Raw genomic sequence first — 26,364 nt, forward strand, 5'->3', positions numbered from 1 at the left:
TTGAGCTTATCTTACCATGTTCGCCTTCAGCTACTGCAGAAGTGTCTCCTTTATGGGGACTATGAGTATAAAACATAAGAGACTTCTGGAGGACTTGATTTCTTACTCTGACTCACTTAAAACTTTTCTATAACAGCTTGTGTAATCAAATAGGCTATTACAGATGCACTAGTTTCCCCTGCCTGTGCTTGATTAGTTCAAGGTAGATCTATTAGGAAGAAACTGTGGACAATTTCTGACAGTTTTGTCATCACAGGATGCTCAGCAGACAGCTGGTGGTTCCCTTGCTTGTTTATCCAGCTTTCATCTATTCTAGTTTGTGACAAGCACTGCATTTCTTACTATATATGATATGTGTCAAAATAAGCATTTGTTTATACTAGTACTTAGTCAGACAGGCTGCATCTCCTCTGAAGTCTTACGTGTTTCCTGTCTTTGGGAAATAGTTAATTTGCTTAAAACTGGTTTAAAGAGAAGGATCGATCAGCTTTTATCTGCCTGTGCTCGTCTGTTTGGAGGTCTATTCCAGTTCAGACAGGAGAGGGTCAGGGGAACGCAGAGAGGCCCGGTCCTTATGGGCCTCGATGCTAATTAAACCTAAACTGATAGAAAAAGCCTTCTCCACACTAATTATTCCCCATTTCAAGTCTAATTTCACCAATCAGTGCCATCTTTATTTCTGAGAGCAAATTGGGCAGTAATCATTTTCCAGTGGAGATTTCCCTGCCTCTAATTGTTGAAGATGATTTAGTCATTATCGGAATGCTGGCTACTCTTATCAGTCATCTCACAGGGCAAATTTATCTAGAGATTGTGCTCAGAGACATTAAGCTGGATATTATAATGAATTTTTAAAGTCATGACTCATGGTGTTGTCTTAGTCTGAGTGTTTCATACACGCGTACTCTAGCTAACAGGTGAAATGAAGCAGAAATGTGATGAAATGAAATGACGTGGCACAGCCTGAGAATATTTATCAAGATATTTAATGGAAAATAGTTGTACAAAAAAAAAAAAAAAAAAAAAAAAAGAAGTTGTGCACTTATTTGACAGCAAGTTTAAATCAAACCACCATTGACACAATTCGTTTTCAGTGCAGTGACTCTTAGCGGTGATATGTTAAAAGGATAAAATGTTTCATTAATGTCTTCCACGAGTTACAAGGAGCTTACCATAAGAGCCTGCAGCAGATCGAGATTTATACATTTTATTAGAAGCGCTACAAAAATATCACTTATCTTATATGCAAATTCAGTTACACAGTTAATGAGCACGGAGTAAGCCACGTCCAGATAAGGAAAGGTAAAAATACAAAAAAAAACAAAAAAAAAAAACCAGACGAAGCAGTGTGTTAGCAGAATGTAAAGGAAGTCCAAGCGACTAAACATCAAGGACAAGAAGAAGGGGGTGTTACTTCCTTTTCCTGTTTGTCCACTTTAGCTTCCCGTCTCTCTGTGCTGGAGCAGTCTGACGGGTCAAGGTGATCCCTCTTTAATTTCCTTCAGCTTGATCAGCATGTGCAAAATGCGAGTCAGCTCTGCTTTCATAGCTTTCAATATACTTGATTGTATACGTTTGGCACGGAGTTTACTCTATATAATATATTTAACTTCATTTAATTTCGACATCATAAAATCTTGTGTCCTCTTCTTATACACCGCGACACACCACCAAATAGATACACGCAGCTGGAAACAAACACGCAACACACAAATCTCCCTTTCTCAAAAAAACAAGCCCTATTTTTTTTTTTGCATTACAGCTTCTGATTACATGAATCAATATGGCAAAAATTTCACTGATGCACACTGGCGGCCCAGGTGACAGCTGATATGTTTCACAAACACGCTCTCTTTATGTTACTTGCATTTGCACGGTTTTAAACCGCGCCTATCATGGGATTCTTCCGTCTTGGGTCAGGCTGTCTTTCGTCACCGTAGCGATAGCGGTCGGGGCTGTTGTAACGCTCCTTGACGGCAGGGTTTCTCTCTGGGCTGGTGTAGCGGCCGGGGCTGGCTTGCCGGTATCCGTCTCTTCTCCCTACGGTGTCGTAGTACTGGCGCCCTCTTTGACCCGTGGAGGGTGACGGAGGGACGTCCTGTCTTAAGGCAGCACGGTGCTGCTGTCCTGCCTGGGAAGAGGGGTGGTAGCGGGGATTGTTGAGCGGCTGCTGGGTGCTCAACTGAGGGATTGGCAAACGGCCCGAGTTACTCGCACCTGGAGCGTCCTGATAGTGGTTGGGGCCGGAATCTCTTGGCACAGGTCTGGAGTGGGTGGGGTAATCATATGGATCCCTCCTGAAAGGAAAAAGATGGTTGGTGTTAGAACTCTGTTCGAGTCCTGGCTGCAGGATTGTTAGACGCCAACAGTCAGGACAGACACATGCATTTTACATACAAATATAGATGTATGGTTAACAGGCTAGAGATGTCAACATTTAAGACTAGTTTAAACTGGTTTGGAGATGTGGACGTGCCAGAGATTTGGGCCTCCTTTGTGGTAAGCCGCCTTCTGTTATTCAGTTTATGTGGCGAGGCTGCGGCCTTGGCAGGAATGACTTGTGGGGGGGAGGCCGTGGATGGAGAGATGCCAAGAGATAACAGCAAATGCCTTGGTAAGCATATATGAGGTTGTGTGTGTGTGTGTTTTTAGCTCGTGTGTGCAGGAATGTGTGTATGTGTGTCCCTCGGGTCTGCAATAACGAGGCAGCCAGCTGGAAGTCTCCGGTTCCCTCCCCACTAGCTGTGGGTGATTAGGGGCTAAACCCCAGGGTAAGGCGACCCGCGGGGCTCGGGGAGACGGAAGGAGAGAGAGAGTGAGACTGGAGAGGGAACTAGAGAGAAAGTGCGAGAGAGGGGGGGGAGAAGAAAGAGAGACACACAGGAGAAAAGAAAAGGGAGGGCTGATCACCTTTCATTCGGGTCCAAATGTTTTCCGTCTTATGTGCTGTTTCCAGTGGTGAGTGACACACAAGTCAAGCTAGAGCGAGTAAGCAAATCTAAAAGTCAGGTCTTCAGCAGCCTAGCTGTAAGGGAAACGCTCCTATTTATAAAAGTGGTGAGGTGCAAGAGAACTGTCAACATCTTAAATTATACGTTTTGGCATTCAAATTATATAAAAGTCATTTTGGCAAACATCTCTGCTTTCCGAACAATTTAATATACTACATGAGCTCATTTAAACTACACATTTTTACCATATGTTCATATGCTGCAAAAAATCCTTTGGAACTTCCAGGATTCTTCACATTGATTACTTATAAAATGTGGCTCATCTAAGTCACAATTTCTAGATCAAAACATGCCTTTACTAGAAATCAGTACTCAGGATTACATAAGGACCTTTGTGCTAAAGACGTCTCAAAAGTTACCTTGAGTCACGTGTTCCCATTAAGGAGGTAGTTATTGACAAAGCTGCACTCTCACTAAATACTGGGCAATGTCTTGAGCCCAACTTCTTTCACAATACCTTAAAAGAAGCATTAAAAACGCTACATCAGCTAAAGGTATGACCTAGGTGTTCATCAGTCCATGTGGGAGACGTTATGCAAAGATCTGGAGCATGTTCTGTGGATGGATTAGACAAAAGCTGCAAAGGTTTCAGAATCACCATTACGCCAAGGGATTTTACTCAAAAAGAAAAGACTAACAGAAGTTGTGTAAAGCCACAAGATGCACGACCCAAGAGATAGAAGAAAGTTCTACCGGAGTTCTGACCTTTACCTGGATTAGATGCAGTGACATGACCTTACAAAGGCTTTTTAATCAATACATCCCAAAAATACTGATAAACTGATAACCCAGAATTCCCCCTCATTATTGTGCAAGACTGATGGGAAACTGACTGAAGCCGTTACTGATAATAGAGAGTCTACTAGTTATCAAATCCAGAGTTCACTCCCTTTTTTACGTGTGCTTTTCCATCCAACACAGTGAGTAATTACTCAGTGAGTTCAACAAAGACATGACAAGAGAGACGAGGCAGTACATAGATCAGTAGTGTGTGTTGCCAAAGAAAATTAATAATCTGATTCAGACTGAGATACAGTAGGCTGTATTTGATACTTTCGTTGTGTGGACATCACAAACAAAGTTGTAGTTGTTATTCTTTGTCTTAATTTGCACAGTGTTCTTGGAGCAGGGATGCAAAGTTGATGCCCTCATAGTTTAGTGTCTACGCCAAGTGGATCAAGGACACATCTAAAAGCTGCAGGACACTGTTCCTTGAGGCCTGGAGTTCCCCCACCCTTGGTCTACACGGTCAAGACCATGGGGTAACAACATAACTGGCAGGCACATATGTCTCCACAGAGCCTGTAGTTCAGCCTCTATGACGAAATATATACATGACAAACTTATGACACTTGGACCTAGGTGGGCACAACATGATGCACTCTAGTTTGAAAACTATAACACTGGCATAATTCCTTCCTTGATTATGGAAAACATGTTGCTACTTGCTACTTTAAGAACTGCTCTGACCGCCACATGAGCAGCACGGTGCTGGCTATTGTTCAAAATGCTCTGGTGGTATATCAATCAGCAACACAGAACAGCCAAACAGATTTAGATATTTACTTCCCACCCTTCAAAACTGGCTCCTGCTGCAGTTATTATACAGAAGCCTTGAGCTTAGCCTTTCCCTTGTTCTGTAATCATATCCCTCCGTCTCCTCTGTCCACTCCCATGAGTCGAGCTCGGCACCTGTTGACTGGCCAATTAGAAGGACTCACTCACCACAGATTGGGTAGCGCACAGCTTGGTTGTGAGTGAGTGTGCGTCTGTACTTGTGCCTTTGCAGACTTCCCATGAGGATATTCATGGACTGCGGTGACGTGAATTTCTCTAAGTGTGTGTCCGTATATCAGTACAGCGTGGGCTGCGAGGCTTGACCACCCAAACAGAGCAGTGCGACAGGATACACAGGTGGTCCCAACAATGAACAGCACTGCTTTGTCAGTCAGTAGAGCCAAGATGGAGTTGCACATACACAAAGACTTGCACTGCCAAGGCTTGAGATAAAGTGCAAAATAGGGTTGAAAAGAGAGAGAGGAGAGAGAAGATTCAGAGAAGTAGAAAAAGAAACAATATGAAATGAAGACATGGGGGAGAGAGAAGCAGAAATAAAATGTGGGTAAAAACAACGTAGTCCTGCTTGGAAAGCTCTGCAAGGCAGGAATGGAAAAGGATAGATAGAGAGGAAGCGAACCGAAGGTCAACCTCCTCATTAATCCAGATTAAATGGCGAAGGCCACCAGGGGAGGCGATGAGAAGGAATGGAGCGATACGTGGATAGAGGGGGGAGAACACCTGGGTCCTCAATCCGGCTCAGGGCCACCCAAACAGACAGGAACCACCGCTGGCTTCCCCGTTCTTCTTTCATCGCTCCTTATTTTTTCCCTCCCTCTGCGATCTTCAATTTCCACATCTTTCAGACGAGCATATTCATCTTTCTCTTCTTCTCCTTTAGGCTTTACTTGTCTCTCCATCGCCTATATAACCTCTCTGCTTAGTAGCAATTCAGGAAATGTAATCACCTCGGTCCTCTTTAAGATAAGGCCAAAGCAGTATTAGAACAAACAAATATCACAGTAACCCTTTAGTGCTACACTAAAATTGGATTTGCTGACATCCATTTATTTTCAGTGCTAATATTTATAGCTGTATAAAGTTTTAAAAGCTAAATAGTTAAATTATCTCATTCTGCCATGTCCATTTTCTAAGAGTTCAAGTAGGAGCGATAGAGTTCTCTTGGATGCTGGGATGGCCTGCTACCCCTGCTCCGTAGCGGTATACACCACAGAGCTACCTTTTTATGAATCTACAGGGTGGGCCATTTATATGGATACACCGTAATAACATGGGAATGGTTGGTGATATTAAAGTCCTGTTTGTGGCACATTAGTATATGTGAGGGGGCAAACTCCTCAAGATGGGTGGTGACCATGGTGGCCATTTAGAAGTCGGCCATCTTGGATACAACATTTTATTTTTTTTTCTCCCATAGGAAGGGGGCCATGGGACACATCAAACTTATTGGTAATGTCACAAGAAAAACAATGGTGTGCTTGGTTTCAACGTAACTTTATTCTTTCATGAGTTATTTACAAGTTTCTGACCACTTATAAAATGTGTTCAATGTGCTGCCCATTGTGTTGGATTGTCAGTGCAACCCTCTTCTCCCACTCTTCACACACTGATAGCAACACCGCAGGAGAAATGCCAGCACAGGCATCCAGTATCCGTAGTTTCAAGTGCTGCACATCTCGTATCTTCACACCATAGACAATTGCCTTCAGAGGACCCCAAAGATAAAAGTCTAAGAGGGTCAGATCGGGAGACCTTGGGGGCCATTCAACTGGCTCACGATGACCAATCCACTTTCCAGGAAACTGTTGATCTAGGAATGCTCGGACCTGGCACCCATAATGTGGTGGTGCACCATCTTGCTGGAAAAACTCAGGGAACGTGCCAGCTTCAGTGCATAAAGAGGGAAACACATCATCATGTAGCAATTTCAAATATCCAGTGGCCTTGAGGTTTCCACTGATGAAGAATGGACCCACTATCGTTATACCCCATATACCACACCAAACCATCACTTTTGTTGTTCCAGCAGTCTTGGAGGGATCCATCCAATGCGAGTTAGTGTCAGACCAATAGCGGTGGTTTTGTTTGTTAACTTCACCATTCACATAAAAGTTTGCCTCATCACTGAACAAAATCTTCTGCGTGAACTGAGGGTCCTGTTCCAATTTTTGTTTTGACCATTCTGCAAATTCTGTGCGCCGATCTGGGTCATCCTCGTTGAGATGCTGCAGTAGCTGGAGTTTGTAAGGGTGCCATTTGTGAGTAGTTAATATCCGCCGGAGGGATGTTTGACTAATGCCACTCTCAGTGACATGCGGCGAGTGCTACGCTGTGGGCTCTTGCTGAATGAAGCTAGGACAGCCACTGATGTTTCTTCATTAGCGACAGGTTTCTTGCATCCACATTTTTGCAAATCCAACACTGAACCAGTTTCATGAAACTTAGCAAGCAGTTTGCTAACTGTAGCATGGGAGATGGGTGGTCTCGTAGGGTGTCTTGTATGGAAATCTGCTGCAATGACCCGGTTACTGCTTTCACCACATATCAACAAAATTTAGATCCGCTCCTCACGTGTTAACCTCTTCAACATGTCAATGGCTGTGAACAAAAAGAAACTTGTAAATAACTCATGAAAGAATAAAGTTACGTTGAAACCAAGCACACCATTGTTTTTCTTGTGACATTACCAATAAGTTCGATGTGTCACATGACCCTCTTCCTATTGAAAAAACAAAAGTTGTATCCAAGATGGCCGACTTCTAAATGGCCACCATGGTCACCTCCCATCTTGAGGAGTTTGCCCCTCACATATACTAATGTGCCACAAACAGGACTTTAATATCACCAACCATTCCCATGTTATTACGGTGTATCCATATAAATGGCCCACCCTGTACATAGAAGTGAACAGGACTAGTATTAGCAGTTCCAGAGAAGTTAGCACCAACCAACTTATTGATAAGTGCTTTGGCAAATTGTACTGCTCATTCCAATGACTGACTGAACCCCTAATAATGACAAAGTTGCTGGTTTCAGGCAATTAGACCTGAAATCAGGCAACACCAGTAAAGGACACTGGTTAAACCCTTTACTTCTAAGGCTGTGAAAGCACTGTATGTAAGCAAACATAGATGTGTTAGTAATGACGTGACTGTCTACCACCATTTGACAGCATGTATCCGTGTGTGTGTCCGGTCAAGCAGCTGGGGGATTAGGGCTTCTATGGGCCTCGGTGACCCTTAGGGAATTTCTCATCCCTGGGTCGCACAGCTGGCTCCAGCCTGGTTGGGAGACGGACGGGAGTGGACGTCTTCAACTCCGTATGAGTTTTTGTGGGTGGTCGCAACCTGAAATGTCCTCAACCAACTTTGGATTTATGCAACATTTGAATTTCACATGAATTATAATTGAATTTAGTGGAGCTAAATAAAATATTGTGAACGAGAGAGCGCGAGCCAGAGAAGAGTGCATGGTCGTGTTTGTACATTCCAAGCGTCAGAATGAGATCCCTGTTTACTTGATAACTTATGTAACGCACTTCATGGGCCTGTTTGTGTGCAACGTAGCAAATGAATACGGGGAGACGGAAAAAGAAATGTGAGGCCTAAAAACAGAAAATAGAGGCCAACAATGTTGAGTTTTAGACACAACTTGCATTAACTCAGATGTAAAATGATTTTCTTGTGTACCGATTAACCCGTCTCACGCTAACGGCATAATGCCTGTGCTGCAGCTCAGTCAGGACAAAGGGGAAATTTCCTCCATAGCTCTTACTTTTGACTTATTTCAAAGCAAAAAAAACCCAAACATGCCAAACATGGCAGATTCCTGCCGGATTAAAATGTTGTTTGCTGTCGGTAATGACAATTAGAGGGGCTCTGCCAGCACTGCTAATCTGGCTTGAAAGGAGCTTATGACAACGAGAGACAAGCAGACAGTAGGTGTGTTTCCATTCAGCTGTCAGGAAAGTTTCACACACACTTTAGAAATGTCAAAATAAAAAAATACAATTAAAACATCACATGCAAATGAGAGTTTTCCACTTGCGACGTGGAACAAATAAACAGGTCTGAATGAATGTCACAAAGGAGAATGGGAGACTTTCAAGAGTGATTTAGTACATGCCAGGCTGCTGTTATTACCACTGAATGTGGTAGCAGTGATATTATTAAGCTGCCATTAGCCTCAGTAACTTACAGATGACATTTAACAGTGTGCCAAGTCACGTTTGATCTATTTGTACAATTTGTCATTATGTTATCCTTATTTATTACTTATTATACCCCCTACTCTAAAAACGACCACAAGTGGAGAAGAAACAGACACTTTTAATGAAGCAAATAACTTAAAAGTCCATTTTTATTTTTGCTTTCCCAGACTTTTTGGCCATTGGTTGCTCATAATTTGCCTCAAGTGACCCCAACTGCTCATATGATGATGGGACAGAGCAATGTCTTACAGAGCCTTCACACCTCGGCTGTGATGACTCGCATGATTTAATAGTGGGTCAACAAGCCTCAGGGCCCCTTCGAAGAAAATGACCCCCACATGGGGTTAAATACTTGGGACTATCCATCAGTTGTTTCTGAACTGAAGAAGCCTCTTGGATGAGAGGCCAAACGTCTTCCCGAACCAAAAAGAAGTCCAGCTGCCATCATTTCAAATAATTAAGCTTAACATATCTTGGACGGTTGAGAGCCTACATGGACAAGTTTCTAGAGGCTGCTGGCTGCTATCAGGCAAAACTGGCCAAACAGAGTACTGCACCAAAATCCTCCTTGTGAGTGCTTTGGTCACTAGTAGATACACATGTGTGCAGTTTGCATGGAAGACACAGACTTTACTACAAACACTTGGTAGCTACTAGCTGAATGGTAGTAAAAAGCAGAGAAGTTGGTGTGTTTCATGTGAACTATTGGTGACGCCAGAGATCCAAACAATCACGAGAAGATTTTCGCCAACCAGTCAGGGAATGCATATTTTTCATTAGCGACTGGTGGTTATTGGGGTGTCACTGAACAATTTCTAGGCCTATCTAAGGCTTTAGCAGCTGATTCAGAGTGACTGACATCAACTTTAGAAACACTCGCCAACTGGTTGGGGAATACACATTTTTTCCTCTAGGGGCTGGCAATCTTCAACACCAAAAGAGTGTCAAAATAGGCATTTTAGCCCCTCCTACCAAAGAAAATGGGGAGATAAAGAGCTGCACATGTGTGGGGCGTGGATGTCACATTAGTTTTTTTTGTTTTTTCTTTAAAGCTTGCACGAGCAACAGCTGAGGGACTAAAGGGCTGAGGGGCTGTCGACCTCTGACTTAACCCTCTACTGTCCCATGTCTAAAATAGCAAAAAAGTAACGTCAAATGGTTAGCAGTCAAGCGACTTCAAAACCTCAGTTGTCTTGGTATGTGCATGATCCACTAAGGAGCTTCGCCACTGGTTGTATGGTGTGCCACCTCTCGTCTCCACCCTCATTTATGTCTAGTTAGCCTTGAAAAGCTAAATTAGCAAGCTGCTAACGTTAGTCGAGACACTTGCAAACATCCTGATGTTACTCATAATTATATCTCAGCCATATACAAGCTTCACACTGTCACAATGCTTTCACCTTGCAGCACTTCTAAAACTGACATTTGGATGTTTCTATCTCTATACATCAGTGACATACTGCGTGCTGTACACACACGTATACTGAGTGTCGGGATACCACAGTTTCCCCACTCTTCCTGCTTATAGCGCCTCCTGTTTTACTGACCGCATTTGCTTCCTCTCATCAGACTTTGGGTTTGTTATTTTTTTAGTTAGGCAGCCTAAAAATGGTTCTGGGTTCTTCACCCTGTTGCACATGCATTCCAAGAAACATGACACTGCAGCTTTTATTCATTTTTCAGATTTCTGCTAGTAGGCGGAACTGAAAAGGAGGCAAATTCATGCAATACAAAGTGAAAAAAAAAGCAAGAGCAATGAATTGTTTCCCCCTTCCTGTATGGACAGGACTGTTGTCTCTATTTGAACAAGAGTGGAAACCATTTAGAAATCCAGCAAAACACTGTATCTAATTTTAATGTTACTTTCTTCAAATGTGATACATTCACAATTTGAGAAAATGGAGACAGCGTAAAGTGAGGTGGAAAAAGGCTGTCTGCGTTGAAAGAAAAAAAAAGACAGGCTATGTTTAGCAGGAGACAGGCAGAGAGACAGATGAGACACCCGTCTGTCCCTCTGAGGTCTATATAGAGCAACAGTGCAAGGTGTGATGTGAACCACGGGGACCACGGGAGTGGAAAGCTGTAATGACACGCCATCTAATACATCTGACTCACACTTTGAGAACATCATCACCATATACCACACTCTCAACCACCCTCTGAGAGCCTGAGAGTGTGCGTGAGTGTGTGTGTGAGATAGACAGAGAAAATGATAGAGTGGATATTACATCCATAGCTATGCATGTGAATTTGTGCTGGGAGTGCATATGATTACATATTCTGCAGTGAAAGAAAAACAGGAGTATCCATGAGGGACTGTGAGAGAGTGTGGCCATTTAGACATCGCTTCTGCCGTAAGATGGCGAAGAATGTGTGTATGGGGGTAGGCGCGTGAGGGGGTTATCCTACACCTGCCCCTAGGAAGCGGAAGGAGGAAATTATTAACACCCCCAACTGCCAGTGCCTTATTAGACCCCCCATACTTTCACCATCCTGCTCTCCCTCATTTGTCATAAGTGCTGTACACTAAACAGCTGGAAAACAGCCATGTGTGTATATCAGACACGCGCGCACTCCGACTCCAAAAGGCAAAAAGTATGATTAAAGTTGGAGAAACAGCACTCTTGTGTACAATAACATTTGCATTAATCACAAATAACCTTTAAAACATGTAGATAATAAAGGTAAATTTAAGGACTCAATGTAAATTTGTATTATGTAAAGGACAAAAAGGGTGTGAACTCCAAGGACAGTAGTTAGAAATACAAGTTTTGCATAATTTACGCTAATGCGTACTTTTCTCAGAAATCATAAAATACCATAAAAGGAGGCCTCTGTTATTTAAAGCTGTAAACTATTATGGAACAGCCCACAATTTTACACCCCCCACCCCAGATATGGTCTCTGATTTAACCACAAATCTATGAGTAATAAAAAAGAAGGAAAAGGAACTGCACCTCTTCTGTTTCAGGGTTACGTGGTAAGGTATTCACAGAATCTCAGAAACTCCTATTCTCAACACGAGAATGCCAAGGACGCCGCTCTCAACTCACAATAAGCCACAAGCCAGTTTTCATCAATACAAGCTGGACAAATAACTGCGTGCAGCTGGCTGGTTTTTTTTCTTAACAATTGAAATTTTTACCAAATCACCCCAAGTGCACAGTCCTTTATAGAACTGTACAGGTGACTTGCCTGAGGAACTATTCATCATAGACTACAAGTGATTATTTTGCACTGACCCTTCTCACTGAGGGGACGTGAACCAAAAAGACGGCAGTGAAAGCCAAAGTAACGCCTCAGTCTCCTGAAAACACGGCTGTTAGTGTCTGCAAACTCTCAGACACAATCTCACAAAAAAGTCAGCTGACTGACATTTGCACATTGAATCTATTAATGTTCGGATAGCGAAGATGAGGGGAGCATGCAGATACATATGCTCGCACATCTGCCGGTTTTTGCGCTCACCTGTTAGTCAAATGATGACAAACAGGCATGAGTTGCATGCAAAATACATTAATTGCTCTGTTAAAAAAAAGAAAGAACAAAAAAAACCCAGCTGCTGCATCTCACTGCCAAACACACCCACGCACACAGTCATTCGTATGAATGTCTGCGCACACTTTTTCTGGGTAAAAATGTTTATTGTGTCATAATTTGCAGAGGTAGCAGCAGAATTAGAAGAAATAAGACCCCAAACAGACCGAAATGGCTTTAAATCAGGCAGTGACATCTGTGCCTGCGTTCTCAGGTTTCTTTATGATAAGTTGAGACCTTAGCCAAACTATTTCCTCTGGTCCGAACAGACCGGTCATCAGTTATTGTAAAGATTGTTTATTTAAAGGATGTAATACAGTATATTTAGCAGATTGACATATTCATTAGTGTATGATGCATTTGCCAGAGTCTCCAAATTCATCCTCGTCCACATGCACGTGCGCAGAGTGGGAGCGCTAATGGCACTGTGCTGAGCTGAGTGTTCGACACAGAGCAGGCCCGCAGCACAGGAAACCATTAGCCACTCTGGTCCTGGCTGCTGAGGCAGCTCTGCTAATCAAACCAGCCTATGTCAACAACAGCGGTCGAAATTGCCTCTCACCTGCACGCACGTGCTTTATTTAAATGGACCCGTGTTTACACTCGCTGCTGCTATATAGTGAGGATGGGTGGCCGGGGGGAGTAGGAGTGTGTACAGTATCGGTGACAGGTAACGGTGGGTCCAGGTGCAGAACGGGACCTTGGGGTTAGCAATGAGAAGGTGAGGAGAGACAAGATGCAGCAGGCACAACAGGCTGTATGTAAACTAAGAACAGGCGCTTTGGTAAAAGTCGCAGCAACATTCGGTGCCCCTGTTCATCGTGACGGTGATGTCATGTTTCTGGGCTCTATCATTTATTCGTCTGAAATCCAAAGCATTTAGCTGCTGCTGCTCCAGAGAAAAAAACCCCAAAACAGTCAATTTCCCATGTAGAAGCTATTACTGAGGCAGTCAAAGGTTGGATTTAGTTCTTGGACAGTACTGCAGGGTAACAGAGACGTGCAGGGGGAAAGCAGTAAAGCAACACTTGATGGCAGAAGCAGGTGGGATTTCTTTTTAACTAAACACAGAAACTTTTAGGCCCTCTGCAGCACATTTCTCTATTAGCCCTATCAGTGCGTCCACTGGATTGCATTCCCTTTTATTCTGAGTAAAGAGGAGAGCATTTGAATTCACGGTGACTCCCGCCTGTCCGTCTGCATTTGCGGACTAAATGTCACACAGACTCGTACATGACAGACTTTGTATTTCTCACCGAGCTTACAGGCACCGCTGTGGCATCAAAGTGTATATATCTTTTGTTTTATTTATAATGCCATGATTTCATTTCCCCCCTTCGTGCGCAGGGCCTAAGAGAGGGATGGGAAAAACAGAAGAGAAACAAAGAGAAGTGAGAGACGTATAAACAGAAGTGACGGAAGAATGCAGACAAAAGGATTGATGGAATCAGGGGGGAAAAGCTGAAAAAGTGGAGTTATTGTAAACAGGTAGAGCCGCCGGTGCCTCGGCTGAGCGTGCGACAGAGCTGGTTAAAGCCCCTTCATTTCCTGCTGCTGATTCCATTACAGCTTTCTGTGTCTGAGCGCAAACGCTGTTAGCGGGACAAACATTTCTGCCTCTGCACACCAATGGGCCCACTCCGTCTTAAAGGCCCCCTAAAAAAGGTGCTTCTCTCACACACACACACACACACACACACACACACACACACACACACACACACACACACACACACACACACACACACACACACACACACACACACACACACACACACACACACACACACACACACACACACACAGCTTTCCATACTCTTGGGCTGCTTATTTATTGGTATTATTTAACAATAAAGCGAGGGAGGGGTGGGCCGCACAAACTTCTAAACCAATCGTCTCGGTTACTGAGCCATTACCAGCTGTTATGGGGCAAATGCAGGAAAAAAAGCACAGCGGAAATAAGAACTCTCTAGAACCCGAGGAATGAAATGACCTATGGAGACAATATACTTTAAATGAGTTAGAGAAGATTAAAGTGAGTCATTCGACAGCTGGACGGCAGCGGGTGGGACACAGGTGATCGCTCCTGAAGCTGGCAGATGCTGAATTGAGGTTTAATAAAGAAGGGACAGCAACAAATATCATTTCTCCACTGACCTTGAAAAGGCCGTATAAATTCATCAGGAGCTCAAAAACTTCAGGCGCTAACAATATTACTGCAGTAAAATGATAATACACTTGCAGAGCGACTGTGTGAGACGCGGGACTCGAAGGTTTTATATCCAGCTGGAGAAATAACAGTGCGGCAGAAATAAGTGATTAAATGTGACAATTGTTTAATACAGTACTTTTAGCTCAGCACTTGAGCCAGCCCTCATTTGTTTATAGCTTGCAGGGGAAATGGGAAATAAATGCAGCAATTTATTGAAATGAGTGCAAAGATACTCATTATCTATCATTGGCCTTTTTTAGAGACTGGACAAAAAAAACAAACAAACATGTTTTGTGACACGCTGCTAGTAACAATTGCCCTCCTTCTTAAATGATGAATTAGCTGTGATTATCCATTTTTTTGAAAAGCTGAGCTCAAATCTACCAGTCACATCCAGGCCTGAATACTGTTAAATCATGAAATCACTTAAATAGAGCCTGTCTGACAAAGTAAAGTAGAGCAAAAAGATCTCAAAAAGCAACATATCGTGCCACAGATACTGTTGAGAAACAAAGTCACTGAAATTCATCAGTCTGTCCTGCAGTTCATGGGTTATGAAGCAGGACAATGATCCAAAACACACCAGCAAGTCCACCTCGGAATAACTCAAAAAATAAAAAACACCGTTTTTTGGAGTTATAGTCTTAAATCTGATTAAGCTGCTGTGGCATGACCTTCAACAGGCTGTTAATGCTGAAAACCCTCCAGTGGGTGAATTACAACACTTCTGTAAAGATGAATGGGCCAGCATTTCTCTACAGTGATGTGAAAGACTCATTGCCAGCTATCACAATCGCTTGAATACAGTTGTCGCTACCAAGGGTGGCCCAACAAGTCATTAGTTCTAGGGGGAAATTACTTTTTCACACAAGGCCACCTGTAGGTTTGAATTACTTATTTTCCCTTAATAAATTTAATCATAATAATAAAAACAGCATTTTGTAGTAACTTGGGTTATTTTTGTCTAATATAAAAACATTTTTTGATGACCTGAAGCATGCAAGTGAGAAAAACTTGCAAAAATCAGACAACAGGAAGGAGGAACATAATTTTTACAGGACTTGCGTTTCAACAAACAATTAAAAAAAAAACTAAAGTTTTGCACAAGACATTTGTGCAGTACTTTGTTAAAAAAAAACAACAATAACCGGACATAACCGGAGTGAAAAGTGCTGAAACGTGGTGGAGAAAGCCAAGAGGCTGTAAAGCCAGGAACAGAGCATGTGCACTTTTCATGAGGGTCAGTTGAGAGTCCTTAAGGGACACTTTCCCACATAGCAGCGGATACTCAGCATGCTAAGGACAATCAAGAAGTTGGCCCCTGGTTTTTAAGGAGGAGCAGAGAGTGCTTGTTAAGAGCATACAGGATTCAGTCACTTGTCAAGTATTCAAGCATGAGGACCTCCTTAGAACAGCTAAGTGCAAACACAGGTGCAGAGAGATGAACTTGCTCGAGGTCTTCATGAGTCCAACATGTCTCACACCGGTGAATGTTGTTTGAATTTGGTCGTTTAATTTCGTCTTCCTCCTACACTTACTAAGAAGTGTAGAACAAATGTCTACATTCTTATGTCCAACTGTTGCTAGTTTCTGCTCAGCTCTACCACATGTTACAGGTTGTTCCCTGACCATTTTGCAGCATATGTTACCCTCACCTGTTTGATCATTTAAGAGACAACGAGGTGCCCTTTATTGGTTTTCCTTTGGTGAGGGAAGGGAAGCACACACACCTCCACAAATACACTGTTGGGGTTATTGTGGCCAGATGGACAGTTTTTAACATACTGCCCAACCTCTGTGTCCTTCTCAGTGGATAATTTCCATTGTTCACATGTGAGAGAAGCTTCACTGTGGTTCCTGACTGAAGCCCTGTGCTCTCTTGACTCTCTGGCCATCGGCTGCACATTAATCAGCCAATTATCAGCCCTGGAGATAAACGTTGCTACGCCAACCTGGCAACCTAATCCAATCACCTTGGGGAAACGGGTCACGAAGGCACTCTGATTGGATAACCCGGGGCTGGGTCGTCGCGCCTGTGACCCGCTGCTTTGAATTGGTAATGATGTTAATATTCTCCATATGGTCGCATGTGTGTTGGGCATTCGTGTGTGTGTGCCTCTCAAAGCACGGGGGGCAATCTGGAGGTCGAGCTGCACCCCAGCGTTAATGGCCGGTGGAGAGGGCGGTAAGAGCCAAAAGCAGCACTATCCTCCCCCTGGGGCAAACCTCTCGATGCTGCCATTTCTAGCCCTCTTTCCAAATCCTCTTTGCCAGACTTCAGCTTGTCTTCTTGGCTGCCATGCAGTAGCCCTTAGCACTAAGCCCCATATTTTCCCAACACAATAACCACAAAGTGCCAACAAACATTCAAGAGTTGGAAAAAACATTAAGAAACATCTTCTAAACTTAAGTGCTTTCATTTGGAAAACTGTAATCTGTTACCGACGACTGAAAGCGAAATATTTGAATTTCTACCTGAAGCCCTTAATGCCTCCACATCACCGATCCTAACTCCTACCTCTCCTTTCCATATCCACCCATCTGTGAGATGCTTTTATACATCTCCTGGAATATCTGTGCACACACACCCACACACTTACCTCTTTCCCTCCCACCCCTCCAGCTGCAGCCCCAGCCGGCTCCACACAAAGGCAGGCCAAATGTATGCTAATGAGAGCCAGGCCAATGGTGGAGCCGCACTCATTTTGAGAGGAAATGGCTTTCAATAATGGCGGCCCCCGGGGGGATTTTGCACAAAGTTCAGCTCCACTTTGAAAAATGCATTCAATTCACTGCTGTGTCTGCTCTCCCTTTTTCTCCTGTTTTTCCCCTTCACGATGAAAAAAAAGAAGAAGAAGAAGAAGAGGGAGGAGGAGGAGGAGGAGGAAAGAAAAAATAAAGCACATTCCGGAACATATTTGTGCCCCCCTCCTCCTCTCGCCTTGGTATTTATGCTAGAGAGAGTCAGAGGATTCTTGGGGACCGAGGAGCCGCGATTTATCTTTACAGAAACATCAGAAACAAAAACACAAACATGTGAGTCTGAATAGTGTTCAAACTCTATCTGGCACTTCTCCTCTGCCTTTTGTTGCTCTGGCTTTTTTTTTCTTTTGCTCTGTTGCTGATTCAAATGTCCCCAGAAGCGTGTTAACTGTAGCATATGCATTTCAAGTGGATCACATCCTATGGGTCTTGGGCCCAAAAATACTTCAAAGAGGAGATGAAGAAAGTTAAATAAGAGTGAGGGAAATTTCTCGAGGTAATGAACATTATTTGAACCTCACTTGTTGTGTTTGTGTCTAATTACGAAAGCCAGAGAATCTGATGGAGGCCACTTTAATATAAAGCATCTGTTATTATCATTTATATGCTCTAAAAACATTTTAGAGCAAGAGACCACTAAGGCGGTACAAATGATTATTTTCATCATCGGTTAATTAAGTTTTCCTTAATAAAAATGTCAGAAAATAGAGAATAATTACATAGTAAGATTTCCCAGACTTCATAAGATCTTTAAATTGCTTGATTTGCCTGACCAACATCTAAACCCACATACTCAATTTATAATGACTCAGCCCATCTGTGTAATTAAAATATGGCCAGTTTCCCTCTGTAGGTTCATCCCTTTGCGCAGTGCTGCAGCTATTTTCAGATCACTCCTCGGACAACTCATTCTGATCCAGGGACTTGTGTGTTTGTGACGTCTGCTGGGGGCATCCACAGTGTCAAAACAATGGCCACCCAGATAGCAAGGAAACATTGAAACAATGTTGAGTCAATATCAGGCTGTGTCATTGAATCAACGTTGAAGAGTGACGTTGACCTAACGTCACTCTTGCACCCTTTTTTAACGTTGAAACAACGTCAGGTTTTGATGTTGAATCAATGTTGAAACCTGACGTTGATTCAACGTTATATTTTCTAATACTGCTGACATTGAAACAATGTCAGATTCTGATATTGAAACACTGTTGAGCTATGGTGTTGATTTTCCACCTCTTTCGCATATTTGCTTTTTATTAAAACAACAGTTAAATCATGACTGGAAATCTACCTTTCTTTATAGGTATTTTAACCAATACTAAACTACTGCATGTTTCCATCAATACTTCAACCACCTAAACACATAATTGTACTTATTCCTTAAATTGGACACCCTTTATAAAAAAACCCCCAAATGTCTCACAATGTATCATGTCAATATTAATATCCTAAAATAAGAAAGCATTGCATGTGATGTAAGAGAGAAAAAAAATAAACAAAAAAAGGTCAATAGGCATGTTTCGTTTGCTAAATACTTTATTAAAAGACAGTTTCCTATTTACGTTTATATGATTCACAGAAGTTTGTAATTTTTTGCATGATGTGCGTCCTGCACCACCCAAATGATCTGGGGCGTATCGGAGCCATTTCTGCACTGCTTGTGCAAAGACAAACTCGGACATAGAGTTTGCCCCTAACTGCTGCGTCAGGCTCCAATCAAGGCAAAGCGTCTCACCTATAGACACATTTTAAGAGATGGAATTAGCGTGTCTCATGTCTTAAATGTGTATGCAAGTGCTTGTGTGTTTAACCAACAGGCCGTTGTTATGTATTTAAATCACATCTGACAGCTATTACACTTTATAGTTACAAAGTGTACATAACCTTTATATACTTACCATTGCCTTATTTGCCTCTTGTGATTGAAGAGCTGGCTCTGCATTATTTAGCTCCTCAATGTTGTGCAAGGGCAAATCCAGAGGCAGTACCCCAGCATCTACCGATTCATTGCAGCCGGTATTGCGGATGGCTCTGACCTCCTCACGGAGTTCGTTAACAGCTCTCGTCAGGTCTGACAGAAAAAGATAATTTTTTTTAAGTATTTAAGAATACAGACAACTTATCAAAAGTTTCCTTGTGTCACACACAGATATGTACAAAGACACTTGACAGTATTTTATTACCTGGTATTTTCACTCGAGGGGCCTGGGGAAACCATTTCTTTGTGGGCTGCTCATCCTCTGAGTCACTATATGTGTACAGGGGATTTGGTCTAAAGAAAAAAAGTTGAAAACGGTCATAAGTAATTACAAATGTGCTTTTGGAATATTTTTTCCTAAAGTTACAGTTTGATTTATAACAACACACACAGGAAACGGAGATGTGCAAGAAGGTACAGTATACAAGGAATTTTTGAAGTGCACAAGTGTACACGGCTTTGCATTTATAAAAAGTTTACAAGCTTCCACTTTTTGGACTATATTATGTGGTGATATAGCAGTATGCAAGCACCACAGATATGTACAAAAGACAAGATCATAAATTCTTAGCAATCAAAGATATGTTTGTGAAATAAAAAAAGTTTTACTTGTGCTTTCTTTTATGACTGGTCTGAGTTTCAGCTTCGGACTGAAGGTCAGACGTATCACAGTGTTCACTTAGATATTTCTGAAGACTGCGTTCTGCTTCGTGAAATGTGTCTGGAAGTACAAACACAATGTATGGCCAGACATAAATTAGGAAACGAAAAACTTGTTATTGTTACATTTATACAACACCAATCCAGATGATACCCACCATGGCTTATTAGAAGTCGGACTGGTGCATAGGTGAGCCATGTTGCACCAGGATGAACTCTCCTCTTTACTGCGTCGTGGATCCTGAATGTGTCTCACGGAGGATATGGAGGCCATGACAATTTCTCCCCATTTATCCATGATCTAGGGACTATTTCTGTACCACCAGTGCTAAACTGCACAATGCACCAGTCTTTCATTTTTATCTTTTTTTTAATTTGGAGTCCTTTTTTGCCCTGTCTAGGATAAACAGGAAACAGATAATTACAATATATTTCATAGTCACTACAAAACTTGATCTATTGATTGAACTAAATAATAAATAATAGCTTAAAATGTATATAGGCAACAATTACAAGCAAACCCGTATATGTAAGCATTTAAACACTGAAGATAATAAAATTAACAGTATTTTGTCTAAGTCTGCCATTGTAGGAATTCATGGCACCGAGGCAAAAACTTGGCGCACAGTGTGGCGTCAAAATAGGCGCACACCTTTGACGCTGCGTTTTCTCCGTCTTCCTCGTCCACACGTAAATGCTAAACGCAGTTTACGTGTGGACAAAAGGTGCAAACGCAAGTTAGGTGAGCGTGCAGCGTAAAGTTAGGTGAGCGTGCAGCGTAAAGTTTGAATTGAGTGCGAATCGAAGCGGGTGCTCTCCAATCATTAAAAGTAACAAAGTCATTGAACACATTTATACAGTTACCTTTACGTTTATCAATCATATATCACAGATTTACAATTTTTTGTAGTACTATGCTAAAAAGCAACTACAGAGCGAAAGTCTGGGTCAAGCGCCGAGGTGACGGCAAGAACAAAGGAACCCTCGAAGCGTTAAAGCTAGCTTTGTAAGGGAATATAACGGAAAAGTATGAAACGAAAATGTTTTCTTTGTTGATAGACTTTGTTTGCAGTGCAATTTATTTGTTGCCGGATTGTAAGATGAAAGTAGACACAATTTCGGGCTCCCACATTTTATCCGAAACTTTACATTAACAAGTTTTTTTTTTTTTTTTTTTACTGTTATCCAAATGCAACCATGGAAATAACGAATAGAACAAAAGTCATTCATTCTTACCTTATACTAATCGTGGTGCAGGCCAGTGCAGTGCATGAACTGATGCCTTCTCCGGTCAATTCCGCTGAGAGTAAATCTAATGTCCCGCTCTACTGTACAAGACAATGGTTACCTGGAGGGATGTACCAATGTGATAGGGGTGCTGCGGAATAGTCCAAGTGGTAGCAGCTTTAATTTCCCGCTCAACCATAAATCGATGGTTTTTCAACGTGATTGTTGTCACCTTGTCAACTATAAATAGATCAACAATCAACGATGACAGAACAACAGTGAATCAATGTTATTTCAATGTCAGTGTAAGGTTTCATCAGTATTTCAATGTTGTTTCAACATTGGTTTTGTGTTGACATTTCAATCCTGACGATTCTGATGGTTCAGATGGAAAATCAACATCTGTTCAATGTCTCCTTGCTATCTGGGCATTTATCTCGAATTTCACTGTAGGACAGGGGCAACGTCAAAGTCAGGTCAGGTTGATCAAAGTCAGGTCAGGTTGATGCAGAAATGGATGTTTGGGCTCGGAGAAAGTTTGAGGTTCATGATGAAATTGCACAAAAAGCAATCTAAAAACAGCAGCTGTGCTGGAAGGAGTCCAGATGTGCACAAGTGGGCGGTCTTGAGTGGGAGATTGGTCAAACTAAAATCAAATGTGGTTGCTGATTTGTTAAGGTCAGTGTTGGCATTTCACTCAAAAAAAAAAAAAAAGTGTAAGGTATGACACATTTCTCCAGTATGTTCACTAATTACTCGCCAGAAAACGTAATGTGTTACAGTACTTGTTACTTTATTTTCGTGTTACTCTGTGAAAACAACCTGAAACCCATTGTCTCATAATTACCAGTTGACAATATAAACCTGAGGCCATATTACATCATCACAGCGACTCTACTGTAGAGCAGACAGAGATGGAGGCTATAAAGCTACAAGCGAGACTGCTCATCACTGCTTCTGTTACCTTGTGAAGTTCAGGCTCTGGCTGCTGGGCTGGGGTCAGCATGCACTCAGCTTTATCATCACTCTGGGTTCTGAGCTAGCTTAGCGTTAGCATGCTGTCTCTGCTTGCGAACAGCTGAAGTTGTGCTAGCAATATTGCTGGAAGCAATTCACTATTGCATCTCCACTTCTCTGGTGCTGGAGATCATTCCACCATTTTCCACATCCCGGCATATAAACTGATGCTTTCCCTGCCCGAGTATTATTTTGAACTTCTGAGTGACTCAGGAATGACTCAAGATTTCCCAGAATAGTTTTAGTCTATGATATCTATCCATCTATTTATCCACCTATGAGCTGAGAGTTAGACTTTTAACACTATCATGTGCTGCGAAACAGTAATTGTTGGAATATTTCATCCTTGGCTGGGACAGCGTTCACGCTTTCCCGATAAACTCACGTTCCCAATAAAGCATCTTCAAATTTCTAGTGTTGCCAAACAAGAAACTCCAAATCCAAGGAGATTCAAATCTACACATCCAAGATGCTGAAATGACTTAAAGTTGTTTTACTTTTACTTGCTAACCTGACTGATGGATTATCACAGTGCAATAAAAGGGAAGCTTTGGTCTATCAAAGGTCATTCAAATCTCCTTCAACCTGCCTCCATTTGGGTTTGTCCCCCTAGTTACAGCTGGATTATCTCTCTATCCCTGTGCAGCTTGGTTATGTCCTTCTTTCTCCTTTGCTTTCTCTCTCTCAGATTCTCAGTGCGCCTCGTACCCCCAGAGCTGGTGCTGATGTCTGCGCTCCCTGGTGCCTGTCATATCAGGAGGGGCAATAACCCGTGAAATGACTGTTCTCTTTTTCTCACTCTCCTGCTCTCCATCCCGGTGTCCCCTCTTTTCCTCATTCTCCTCCTCTCGCTTTCCATGCGCAGTGCCACTCCACGCTCCACTTAGCTGCCGGGCCGCGAACATCACGAAAATGGCGTTTGCTCAGCATGAGCATACACACGCTTACACGCATAAGACAGTGAATATTCTGGCGTGGTTGGGCAAATGTATATGTGCTATATAGCTTGACAAGAGCACGGTTAAGCAAACAGGAGGAATGTGCAATTCCATTAAACCCACACTAGAGGTTATACATCCTGCATGGGAGCAAACCATCCTCCACGATTGTGTGTGTCTGTGGGAGAGACATCCTTCTGCCTGTGCCCTGCTCTCTGGAGAGCTGATCAGTCCTATTCCTGGGATGAGTAGACACTCCCAAGGCAAACACTCCAGATTTAATTATAAGCTCCAAAGAGGATTAGTCTGTGCTGCGCTCTGTGTGAGTGTGCGCTTGTGAGAGTGGGGGAGACACAAAGGGAGGGAGTGGCAAAAAGTTAGCCCTTCATTTCCTGCTCTGAAGAATAAAACAGGCGCACACACACACAGCTGTCTCACCTGGGCTGTGTGAGGTACTGTCGGTCTATTTCTTCATACTGGTGGTCAGGGCGAGAGTCGGCTCCTCTGGGCGCCATCTGTGAGGAAACACAGGACGAGCAATGTAAGTAAACAAATCAAAATGGCCCAAACACCGAACGACGAACCCACAACGCCCTCGATGGAAGTCACCTGAAAGAATAAATAAAGTTTTAGGCCTATTTAAGGAGCTAAACCCTGCAGTGCAGACCACACATGTCCTTAGGCTACATGTTTAACCTCAGTAATATTTCAGTAGTCCGGTGGTAATTTAACTCTGTTGATGTACATTAAGCATTCAAAGCACACGTGCTTTCGTGTGCAGCCTTAAGGTTTCAGGATAAACAAAAATTAGAGAGCGAGGAGTCGTGGAATGCCCCACATGTGGTAACATAAACACTCGCCTCCAAGTGGATGCTGTACCCCTTTGATAAATGTGCGTGTGCGTGTGTGTACAGTTCTTTCAAACATGCCAGCCACGTGTAAAGAAAAAAAGAAGAAGAAATTCAAAGTATGATTTGAAAAGACGGTTGATGTGTTTCTCATCAGAGAGGCCATCACCAGGAAGTGACCGAATGATTAAAGCCGTCCACATGCTTAGGCGGATAAATTGGCAAAGACAGTTTCCACATGGATTGGTACACAGCCCTGCATTTTCAGGTCAACTTTTCATCCTCACTGAAACACCGCAGCAGAAAAACAATCGGCTAAATTTCTCCCCCCCTTTCTTTCTCCAAGTCTCTCCGTTGTTTTCCTGGATAACAGGTTATCGCCTGCTCTTTGTAATTACTTACAGAGGAAGGGAAATGTGAATAAATGTAGAAAACCCATGATGAATACAGATATTTCCATACAGGGCATGAGAGCCAATTAAAAAAAATAAACATGCTATGTTCATTTTCTTATGTTCCTGACCACAATACAGACTTGCAGGTCACTGCACGGTGCACTCTGCTCCCAATATTAGATTTTTGTCCATCTGCAACGACTCTCGTAGATTTCTTTCTGAATGTGTGATCATGTAAAATGTGGCCTTTTATTATGTAGCTGTTTCAGTCCTTGCATGTTTCTTTGGTTGAGGTCTCTCTGGAAAGAAAGACCTTGATCTCAATGAGGCTACATGTTTAACTAAAGGATATATTATTAATAATAATAATAATAATAATAATAATAATAAGGAGGTGTGCTAAGAAGCTCTTATTTTTTAATCATATTCACCATTTCATCCTTTGTACTGGAAGCTGGAAATTGACTCGTGCTGGACAAAAGCATTTAAAAATGTAGCAGTGTCAGTTTTTGTACATGATATTGAAACACTGCTGGAGTACATGGAAGAAATCTGTTAGCGTGACATGTTGGGACTAAAAAGTAAGTAACAGGTTTGTAAAATTACAGAAAATGCTCAGACTGTCCTGTAATAATTAAAATTTATGCTTTGGACCCACCATAAAAACATATATCTCAAGTATATCTGTATTTCTGTCATCTCATTGTTTATCTATTATTTATTTACTTTGGTATACTATTAATGAGGTGGTCTTTAATGGCAGGAAAAGGTCTAAAACTCATGAATATACAAGTTAAAAGTCTAAAATCTATGCCCCTCTGCCTAAGACATCAAGTGGGACAGATTGGAGTCTTTGGCGGGCTGATTCTAGCCCCCAGACCTTATGTTTGACACCCCTGATCCAAGACATTTTTGGATTTTATTAAGGATTTGTACAAATGAGGGGAATTTGAGATGTATCGGTGTTTTAGCACAGTGATTGCACCATAAACACCATCATCCAACTTAATTGGAGCTTAAGTCTAACGTTTACCATCAAATTTAGCTGCATACAAGTGCACGCGCTCCAAGATCGCGACAATACAAATGGTTTTAAACAAGCCGCCCCTGAGGGCACGAGAGGAGGAAGGAGTGTGGAGGCAGAGACATGGGGAGAGCACACAATTTCAATTATCTGCATTCTGGACTCTCAGTTTTCACATACAAACACAGGCTGTTTACTCAATCGACATTTCAATGGTCAAACGTTCCATCCACCACTGCAGCACAACACGCACGCGCTAGAAAGCTGGTCAAACACACAAAAACAACCATATGTACAATAACTGACATAGACAAGCTAATCGTGAATTTGACAGATGCTCACCCGGAAATCTGAAAAAGGCAAACAGCCGTACGTTTGATCCAGGCTATCAAAACGATGCAAGCCAGCAAACGTACACAGCATTTAAAACCACAGACACACTAAGAAAAGAGTCAGCATGACTTCATGCAAGACCAGTCTATCGCTCTGTTTTGCATGCATGTCTGAGTTCAAACTCATTCTGCATGTCAATGCTGCAGTGGCGCATTACCAGATATCATTAGCATGTCTCTGTAATGTAGAGAGCTCTAATGCCTCTGAATGGGAGCCAGGAAGTGAAGCACATCAGAGCTATGGCTAGGGCAAGGCTGCTACTTGACTCGTTGAGGTGGCTTTGTGCCTGTGTGTGTATATAGTATGCTAATATTGTGCTAGTCATGAGGGCTGTGTGCGCGTGTGTGTCTGTGTGCAGTTTTAATATAATGTCAGAAAGTGAACTCTCCATCTTTGGATGGCAGCGTGTGCGCGAGAGAAGGGGCCATTATGCAAAGAGATGCATAATAATGTGAGGTAAAGGGGGCATTAGCAGCAGCAAGAATCTGGGACTCAGGTGGAAGACCTTCTGTGTGTGTCTGTGTGTTGGACAAGCCGTAATACATCTTCTGACTGTGAACAGACAAAAAAAAA

The 26,364-nt window shown here is 42.5% G+C and overlaps 1 protein-coding gene across 4 annotated transcripts in view; it reads right to left on the reverse strand.

Moving 5' to 3' along the window:
* Positions 1–1,017: 1,017 nt before the first annotated feature.
* The window catches only part of pard3ba (par-3 family cell polarity regulator beta a), a 207,335-nt gene continuing 181,988 nt past the window's right edge, over positions 1,018–26,364 (reverse strand). For 2 of the 4 annotated variants that reach the window (XM_080877580.1, XM_080877579.1), the window contains exons 23-24: positions 23,570–23,646; positions 1,018–2,297 (exon numbers count right to left, since the gene is read on the reverse strand). In XM_080877580.1, the coding sequence (XP_080733706.1) occupies positions 1,880–2,297; positions 23,570–23,646 (495 nt within the window). In that variant the 3' untranslated portion in view covers positions 1,018–1,879. Of the gene's footprint in view, positions 2,298–18,809; positions 19,047–19,209; positions 19,383–19,494; positions 19,584–19,898; positions 20,011–20,107; positions 20,347–21,185; positions 21,417–23,569; positions 23,647–26,364 lie in introns of those variants that run through there. The other 2 variants (XR_013971013.1, XR_013971014.1) reach the window with 2 other exon arrangements.

This window comes from Rhamphochromis sp. 'chilingali' (genome assembly GCF_963969265.1).
Source record: "Rhamphochromis sp. 'chilingali' genome assembly, chromosome: 3".
NCBI classification, from domain to species: domain Eukaryota; kingdom Metazoa; phylum Chordata; class Actinopteri; order Cichliformes; family Cichlidae; genus Rhamphochromis; species Rhamphochromis sp. 'chilingali'.